At 40.7% G+C, this 10,000-nt stretch overlaps 1 protein-coding gene across 1 annotated transcript in view; it reads right to left on the minus strand.

The window, feature by feature from the left end:
- Positions 1-10,000, minus strand: part of LOC122248652 (uncharacterized) — a 320,581-nt gene that overhangs the window by 115,049 nt on the left and 195,532 nt on the right. The window contains exons 12-14 of the mRNA XM_086544744.1: positions 9,436-9,591; positions 7,435-7,609; positions 870-1,121 (exon numbers count right to left, since the gene is read on the minus strand). Coding sequence (XP_086400870.1) covers positions 870-1,121; positions 7,435-7,609; positions 9,436-9,591 — 583 coding nt within the window. The remainder of the gene's footprint in view (positions 1-869; positions 1,122-7,434; positions 7,610-9,435; positions 9,592-10,000) is intronic.

Consider the following 10,000-nt stretch of genomic DNA (forward strand, 5'->3'; position numbering starts at 1 on the left):
CTTTAAGGCTACTTATAGGAGGGATGGGGGGCTATTCTTATAGGCTACTGTACTCTAAGGGGCTACTTGGCTTGGGTGGCTTTGAGATGCTCGAGGTTCTGGTTTGATCAGGTTTAAATTTGATACGCGATCTTGGGTCGCCGATCAATAGTGGTTTTAAAACTGCTACACAATACCTACTTTTTTTCTTTTTTTTTCCTAACTTATAAATGTGTTTTATTCACAGCGCCAATGGAAGCCAGTCATTCAAATCTATGAAATACCTATATGATAAAAGAATGAGTTTTATTGCAAATCAAGATCAAATTGCAAGTATTCCACAGGTTTTAATTGCTCTTGCCAAACTGACACAGCACGCGCGGCGGCAACATATTACAAGCACATCAAGTTTCGTATTAAAGGTCTGACACGCCCGCCCCCTACCCCCCGCCCCTCCCCCCACCCCGCTACCCCTTCCAACCCTTTTGCTTCTGGTTCGTGACAGCCTGGTGAACCGCCTATCAAAAGCCGGTCGAGAGACACGCGCTATTGTTGCACCTGCAAAATAGTGCAACGACAGGACTCCATGCTTTTTCTCTCTATTCTTTTTTTTTTTTTTTTGTGTTGTTTAAAGCTGTGAATTCGAACTGAAACTACCTGTAAAAAGCCAACCACTAACTAATCGGTGCCTTGTCACAGCAGAGGCTCTGACAACGCCCGGAGCAATTACCATGATCATTCCCAAAGAAAAAAAAAGGTAAATAAATATGCCAATTGTCGACGTTGCAAAAAAAATAAAGACAAAAATAAAACTAGGCTGCATCCTGTTAGCGTGAGTTCTGACTCTCGTCAAGTTGTCTTGCTTCTAAATGAATCATTGAATGACTAACTCTTAGGCGTCCTTCTTGAGGGGGAGAGGGAAGTACGAGAGGGCGACCAATGAGAGCGCTCCTCGCGGCTGCTCTGACCTGATTGGCCAGCCAGGGGTGACGTGGTCAGAGGGGGTTGGTGGACCAAGAGAGAATCGGGAAGATCGACCAAACCGAACACATCTAGGCCGTGGGGTAGACTCATGCCCATCCCGGAGGGTGGTACTGGTGTCGACCGGGCCGTGCTACCATTGGACAAAATTTGACTGGAATCTGCAAAGAATTGGTGACGTCAGCATGCACACCTGTCCCTTGGAAGTGGAAAAGTCACGCGGTTGCACGGGGGAAGCACGTGCAGTGTTAGTCATGGTGAATGCATCAGACACTTCCATATGAGTTGCCATTGAGAAAGGAGCAAAGTCATTCACAATTACACACAACTCTACAATCAAGGTTCATTCATAATTACACAGATCTCCGATCACGAATCAACTTCATTCACAATCGTCACACACAATTACACACAGTTTTACAACCAAAGTTCATTCATAAACACACATTTCTCCTATCAAGGAACAGATCCAAATTGAAACTGATCTATTTATCCGGCCTGTGATTCCTTATTTCACCTAACCTGACTCTCTCTTGTTTTCCCTCCCTTATTTTCAAACACATTCTTTCATACAGTCAAGTTTTTATTTGTTTTGTTTTTTTGTGCGTGATATATCGCGCCATTCAATTATGTTTATCTTTATTTTTTAATTATCTATGTTTTGCAATTTAGTCATCTATCCATCCAACCATGCATGTACAGATGGTGTATGTATAATTCTCTCTCTCTCTCTCACTCTCTCTCTCTCTCACACAGACACACACACACACACACACACACACACACACACACACACACACACACACACACACACACACACACACACACACACTCACACACTCACACACTCTCACTCTCTCTCTCTCTCTCACACACACACACACACACACACACACACACACACACACACACACACACACACACACACACACACACACACACACACAATTGGCATTACAAAAAAACATACTCATATGTAAGTGAGCCAACAAAGAAAAGAAAGAAAGATTAGTCATATAAAAACCAAACTACATGTGCCATGGCAGCCCGAACGTTGCATAACAAAAGAAGAGATGAATCAGAATTGTGCGCACACGTGTGAAAGAGCCGTGGTACAAAAAATATTTTGTGCCAGTGACCCACCAGCAAGCATCCAGTCCATCAGTCCATGTACAAATGTGTTCATTCTATTTACAAGTTCCAAGTGTTCACATGACCAAAGTTCAGGGTGAGAGGAAATCATAAATGTTACGAAATCAAGATAATGATAAGAATAATCAAATAAATGATAAAAATAACAATTATAATGGGAGGCTCGTGCGATGTTGTTCGTGGAGAAAGGTTAAGCTTCGTCCTCGCTCTGGTGTGGCTCTGGTTCCCCCCGTTTTATGTTATCACGTTTTATTTTCCTTTCCCTTTTTAGCGTTATTGTACTCTTTTTTTATTCCATTTTCCTAAATGACCTCCTCTTAAGCTCTTCCTTTTAGCTTGTGGATTAAAGGACTGTACAAGGATTATTCACCAGATGGGTAAAAAAAAAAAAGACTTTCATCAAAGTTTTGTCAATAACGTTAACCAATATATTTAAAATAACAACAATACCAAATCTAAAAAAGAAGCCGCGATATCAACTAATCCATTCATATATATATATATATATATATATATATATATATATATATATATATATATATATATATATATATATATAAACAAAATTACCCATCGTGAAAAAAAGATGACCTCAAACTCGAAAAAAGAGAAAGAGAGGAAGGAAAATCTTTCTAGACATGGCCCGTTTTCCCTTCAAAAGCGTCACGCCCAGAGCGAGTTGTCGAAGGTGTGAAAAACCAAGGGGAAAGTGAGGGGAAAAAAAGAAGGGGTAAGGTGGGAGGGGGAGGGGAAAAAGAAGGGGAAGAGAGGTAGGCGAGGAGGGAAAGAAGGGATAAGGGGTGGGGGGAGGGGAGCTGAAGGGTGGGTGGGAAGGGGGTGGTGTGGAGGGGAGGGGGAGTTCCATTATGTACCATGATAGTGACATCTCCTCCCCTCAACCCACTCCCCCCCCCTTGCCATTCCCCTACCACCCCTCCCTCCTTTCCCTCTCCGTCAGCAGTACCTCCCTTAGTGTTAGTGTGAACGTCGGAACAGGCGATAAAAAATCCAAGGAAGGAAAATAAATAAAAAAGAGGAGAAGGAAGGAAAGGGATAAAATATATCTAACAAACAAATACAGAATGGAATAAAAGGAGAAATAGAAAGAGCGAGAGAAGAGGGAAATCAAGGTTCAATACCATTATTATCAAAAGGAGAAATGTGAAAAGAAAATTGAAAGAGAGAGACAAGTCACACACAGACTTAAAAGACAAGTTTCTTATATGTACAAGCAGCAACCCTATAGATATAAAATATAGACATATAGATAAGGTCGTATATCTTTTACTGAGAGATACATATATGCAAATATACAGCTATATATAGATATATATAGATATATACATACATATATCGTAGTCAAAGAAGTGACACCTCTTTAGTCTCGAAATAATCATCACTGATAAAATCCAGATTTTGCAAAATTGAGATAGATTTTTGCGTCTCGAATTAATCTATATCCTTTTGTGGTTTTGGTCTTGGTTTCATTTTGATCTTATGGGGTAATTTTTGTCGCCGTGAACATAAAACAAACACACATAAAAATAACAGTAATATATGATGATGCACATGTCTTAAAACTCATGCATTGAGCGAAAATGTGGGGAAAGCACAAGAGCATTTTCTTTTTTTTCTGCTATTCTGTTTTGTTTTGGTTTCTTGTACAATTCTTGCTTTTTTATTTTGGAAAATCATTATTTCATTACTTTGCTGGTTACTTAGAAGGCAATTTCGGATGAGAACTTGCTTGTACAGGGACATATCTGACAGCCTCCGTCACCGCCCAGTTGAGATTGTGAAAGTTGGGTAGGAGAGAAAAAAAAGGGGGAGAAAGAAAACGTAAATGACTAATCAAAGAAACCGGAGGCGGAAAACATTCACTCAGGTCGCGTTTTCTATGCCAGAGAGAAAACGGGAGTGAGTGCGTTAATTCTAGGGGGGACTGAGACGTGTGGATAAGAATACTTGTGTGTGGGAGGAGGGAGAGGGTGAGAGAATACGAAATAGATATGTAATCATACGTACGAGGAGTAAAGTCAGGGGGGGTAAGGGTGTGGGCGGGTGGAGGGAGTGGGAGGGTATAAAGAAGTCAATAAAAGAATGATAATAAGACTGGATTAATAGCGAAAGAGAAAGACAGAATAAGCAGAATAAAATATCAAAACACAACAGCCATAAGAATAAGAATTGACGAGAGGGAAAATGTAAAATAAAAGAGAAAGAGAGAGATAAGGAGAGAAAAAAAATGAAGCAAAAAACAATATTTCTCTTTATAGGTGACTCAAATCCACAATACAAAGTCGAAAAAAATATAATTCTGAATTAATTGTTAATCACATATTTGTCGTCTCTGGTCAAAATTAACGTTCAAATTATAAACACATATTAAAGTCTCTTCAAAATCTGAAATGAGATTAAATGCTACTCAACAAATCTTGAATTCCATAAATCCTTAATATATTTCAAAAGCAAAATTTTCTTTTTCCTTTTCTAGCGAGAGGAATGGGACAACGCAGGGAATGAAAAAAATGAAATAAAACAGATAGAAAAAAGAAGAGAAAAAAGAGGAGCGAAGGAAAGAAAGAAAAGAAAAGAAAAAAGAAAAGGTGTATTGGATAATCATTAATTAATCCTTAATTACTATTCCATTAACCTGATGATATGTAAAGTGTAAGTGACAAGTGGATCAGTAAATCTTCATCCTTGACATTCATAACATTATCTCATCTATCTTAATATCATGAATGCAATAGACTATCAATCTTATAAATCAGCTACAACAAATACCTGCAAAAAATTATCAAAATACAAAAACATCATAAACTTTGATACCAAACAGGTCATTAACTACCTAACAGCAAGTACTTGACAACCACTCTGAACCATCGGCATTAATAAACTGATTAGACTAATTATATCTACATAATAACATTACTTATGTACAATAATAAAAGCTAATGTTATCGCAACCATATGTAACTACACAATCACATATTCATTAACAACGCCAGATAATTTGCATATTTTATCAGGAGGAAAATTTGCATTCATTGCATATCCTGTTGAAATGCAACTCGAATCCAGTGATAATCAATAACCTTATGTCCATGACAAATGATCATAATACTAGTCATATGGACGATAATAGTAAAAACGTCAATAATGACATTAAAATTGATAAATGGAAATTGATGACTGTCCCTCATAATGGTTACTGTTTACCTTGTAATGAAGCAGTGACCATGTATATAAAGGGAACAATTCACATTTCCAAACTTTTAATTCATCTGTTACTTCTAAACTGGTGGCAAATTCCTAAATTGATGATGGATACAATGGCAGGAATTTTGCGCATATAATGAATTGAAAGAATAGGAATTGTTAATTTTGGGAGAATAAGTAAGTAGCTACATCTAGTTGCCTGTATACACGACCACTTAAAACATGTAATGTACAGTTATATACATCTATGTACATATATGCATTCGGTGTATAAATGTTTACATGTGTGTGTCTGTGTCTGATTGCTTGTTTGTTTGTTTATTTGTGTGTGTGTGTGTGTGTGTGTGTGTGTGTGTGTGTGTGTGTGTGTGTGTGTGTGTGTGTGTGTGTGTGTGTGTGTGTGTGTGTGTGTGTGTGTGTGTGTGTGTGCGTGCGTGTCCTAGCAGGCGCGTGTAAATGTCTATAAACATGTTTTACATAATTACAGATGCGCATATAATATGCATGTATGTATTGTATGTCAAATTTCTGGTCCAGCTTGATACAACAGGGAGAAAACAAAATAATAATGATTTCTTGGTTCTTGGTAGCTTTCAAACATACCCATCCGCGTAAAATACTGCACTACTTTCTATTGCGGAATGATTGGCACTCCGCTCTTAGGTTTATAATTTGAAATCGGACCAGACCTTTAACTTACACTGTATCATTAAGTACAAGTGTATAACAAACACACACACACACACATATATATATACAAGAATAAATACACACAGACAGACTGGAACAGAAGCAGAAAAAAACGGGAAATCGTTTATCTTTTAAAGGGAACAGCGTAATGGCGCCAAAAAAAAAGAAAAAAAAATGTATTACTGCGCAGCCTTCTTTATTTCGGGAATGATCTCCTTACGCCTAAATAGACACAGGGAAGCTCAAAGAATGGGGGTTTCATAAAGCCTCTATAAGGAGGTCTTACCTGATAAATACATGTCTGTGATTGCAGCAAAGAAAAAACAAAAAACAAAAATGAACGAAACAAAAAAAAAAGTTAGACAAGAACAACCGATTTTTTTTTGTTTATAGTAGTAATACTAAGGGGAGGGGGGTAGGAGGGAAATGGGGGAGGGGAAGGGGGGTAAATGTCTTATCATAACAAATTGAAGAAATATGTGTTATATATATACATGTACAGATTGAGAAGATCGATTTTAGAACAGCATTATCATAAACAATCTTTTTGATTATATGATGCAAAGGACTACTGCTTTTAAATGTTCAAAAAAGCGGTGCACGTAATGGACTTTGGGTGAGGGGGTATTGGAGGTTTTGGGGGGAGGGAGTGAAAGGAACCAGAGGGGGGGGGGTAAACAGAAGCCATGTATAATGTCCAACTTTAATTCCCTTGCTAACTTTCTTCATTACAAATAAAGTGTCGAAGCAACTCTTAACAACTATGCATATAAAATCTGTACATTACTCTTTCATGCTGAATTAATTTTCCTTTTTTACATTCACTCGATCAGATAATCAAAAAGTAAAAAAAAAAAAAAAAAAAAAATATATATATATATATATATATATATATATATATATATAAAGATACTTATTCCAAATAAAAGACTTAAGGCCCTAAGGCCCTAATACTATTACTTCAAGGCCCTAAGTCTAAGACTTTACTCAAGACTCACTAGGTCATTCCAGCGATTACTATCGTATGCTTTGCCTTCCTAAAGACAAAATATGAGAAAAAAATATCATACCTAAAAATGTCTTTCTCTCTAATGCACAATTTTTCTAACACTGAATGCTTAGAAATACATTTTATATATTTCTAACAGTTACCCCGACCACAAAATAGAGAAAACGAAAAGAAAATGGAACTCTTACCTAAATCTTCACTTTCCACAACAACCCATCATCATTATCACCAACGGTATATAAAAAAGATAAATAAATAGATATAACTAAACAACCCCCCCCCCCATAAAAATACAGACACAGAAAAAAAAATCGAAATACATCGAAACAAACCCCCCAAGAGAAAAAAAAAAGAAAATCGAAAAACACACACACGAAAAAAAACATAAACCGTCAACTCACCCGGCGTGACGTCACCCGACTCGGGGCTCTGGAGGTCGGCGCTGAGAGACCCCGAACGAGACCAGGAATTCTTCGGAGAGCCTTGGGACTTCTTCAGACTCTGCATCTCCAGCAGGAGTTCTTCATGGCGGAGGTTTTGCGCCTCGGCCTTCTTCTCCAGTTCGCGGATTTTGGACTGCGAGCGGGTGGGAGAAACGGATGAGTGGAGGGGTTTTAGGTCGGGTTCACCGGAGGGTATGGGGGGGGGGGAGTGTGTGTGTGTGTGTGTGTGTGTGTGTGTGTGTGTGTGTGTGTGTGTGTGTGTGTGTGTGTGTGTGTGTGTGTGTGTGATGAATTATTTTTTTTTGTATAGTGCTATAAACCTATGGTACCAGGTGGACAATTCCTTGTTCCATGATCAATAACTGTTTACTTTTAGGATAATGATAAATATATACTTAAATATATGCTCTCATTTTAACTAATTCATCTTATGTTTTTTTCGGCGGGGGGGGAGGTCTAGGATTGGAAATAACGAATGAAAACCAAAGAGACTCAAAAGGTATGTTAGTGTAAGTTATGTGTTTTTTTTCTTGTTTGCTGGGGTAAGGGGTAGATGGGGGGGGGGGTGCAAGCATAATGGGGGAATAAGTATAAATATTTACGTGTGTGTGTGTCTATGTATATAAAAAGACATCATGTATACACACGTCAAAAAACATTAGAATAAAGATACAAAACCCCCCCAAAAAAAGTTTCCCTCGGCCCTCACACAGACCAAAGTCCTTTCGATCTGGCAACAGTTGTCTCCTGTGCCGGGGGCGGGGGGAAGAGGGTGGGGGTGGGGGATATAAACGGGTAGGGGGAGGAGGTGGGGGTCGGGTCCTAACTTGCCTCGACAGCATCATGACACAGGTGGCCCTCCCTCCCTCATGCACACGAGTTAAGGCTGTGTCACACTAGCACCTTTTTCCGTGGGCTTTTAGTGTTGTCTTTCAAAAAAACTTTTTTTTCTTTTCTTTTTTGAAACGCCTCCCGTCACACTACGCAAAAGAACCATCGAGCCAGTCATGCGCGGGGACAAATGTAAACAAACATACGACTAACTCGGGTTCATCAGAATTAAAATGAGTAAAGTGTATAGGTCTTGCTAAAAAAATAATAATGCGAAACTGTTTGCAAGCGAAAACGATCTTTTACGTATATATAAAAAAACGAAAAAAAATGTGATACGAAACAGAAAAAGTGCTAGTATGACACAGCCTTTAAGCCTTATTCTTCACTGGTTCGCTGCTTCATGAACCGCACTTTGAGTTAATAGATACATATTTATTATACTTGGGGTTATTCTTGTATTCGCACACTTTTTGACAAATAAACGTACACCCAAAGCAAACCTATATCCCCCCTTCCTCTCCCTACCCCCTTCCTCCCTCCCTTCCTCCTACTAACCTCACCGCCACTCTAATACATTAAAACCCTTCGTTTCTCTTTCCTTTACCCCTTCCCTGCCCCTTCCTTCGCATCTCTGCCCCTTCCTTCCCCGCTTTCACCCTCCCGTCATCAACTTCCCTTCCTTTCGGTTCCCATCCCCTCTTCCATCTCTCTCTCCCCTTCTTTCTTCCTCTCCTTCATCCCCTCCCCTTCCCCATTCTTCCCCCTCACTCCCTCTCCTTCATCCCCTCACCTTCCCCATTCTTCCCCCTCACTCCCTCTCCTTCATCTCCTCCCCTTCCCTTCTTTCACTCTTTCTCTTCCCCTCTTTCACCTCTCCCTTTTTCCATCTCCTCCATTACCCTTCCCACCATTCACCTACCTCTGTCCATTATCCCCTTTCCCCCTTCCCCACCCTACACCCTTCCCATCCCTCCTCCTCCCTACCCTACCCATCATCACCCCCACCTCCCTCCACCCATCCCACCCATCACCCCCCTACCCTCCACCCATCCCACCCATCACCCCCACCTCCCCCTCCCCACCTCCCACCCATCACCCCCCCACCCCCACCCTCCCGGCACTCACCTGCAGCGCCTCAATGACCTCGACGGAAGCCTTCCGGTCCTTGTCGTTGTAGCGGCTGGTGTCCGAGATGGCCGCCTGTCGCTCCCGCAGCTGCGCCAGCGCCTCCGCATGTTGCCGCTCGAGTTCTCGCCGCTTGTCAGCAGCTTCTTTCATTTGCTGTCGGGGAAGCGGGTGTGGTTGGTGGCAGGTTGGGTTATTTATTTATTTTATCTTATTATTATTTTTTTTTGGGGGGAGGGGTTGGTTGGAAGGGAGGGGAGTGGGAGGAGAGAGAGAGGGGGGAGGGGGGATGGGAAGGCGGATGATGGGGGTGGGTGGGCGTATTAGGTGTGGAGGGAGAGGGGAGGAGGGGGGATGGTGAAGGTTGGTCAGAGAGAAGAGAAAAGGGGGAGAGAGAGGGAGAGAGAGAGAGAGAGAGAGAGAGAGAGAGAGAGAGAGAGAGAGAGAGAGAGAGAGAGAGAGAGAGAGAGAGAGAGAGAGAGAGAGAAAGGAGAGAGGGAGGAGGGAGGGAGAGAGAGAGAGAGAGAGAGAGAGAGAGAGAGAGAGAGAGAGAGAGAGAGAGAGA

Source organism: Penaeus japonicus, unplaced genomic scaffold (genome assembly GCF_977035675.1).
Source record: "Penaeus japonicus unplaced genomic scaffold, GWHDUDI00000001_assembly GWHDUDI00000002, whole genome shotgun sequence".
Lineage (NCBI taxonomy): Eukaryota > Metazoa > Arthropoda > Malacostraca > Decapoda > Penaeidae > Penaeus > Penaeus japonicus.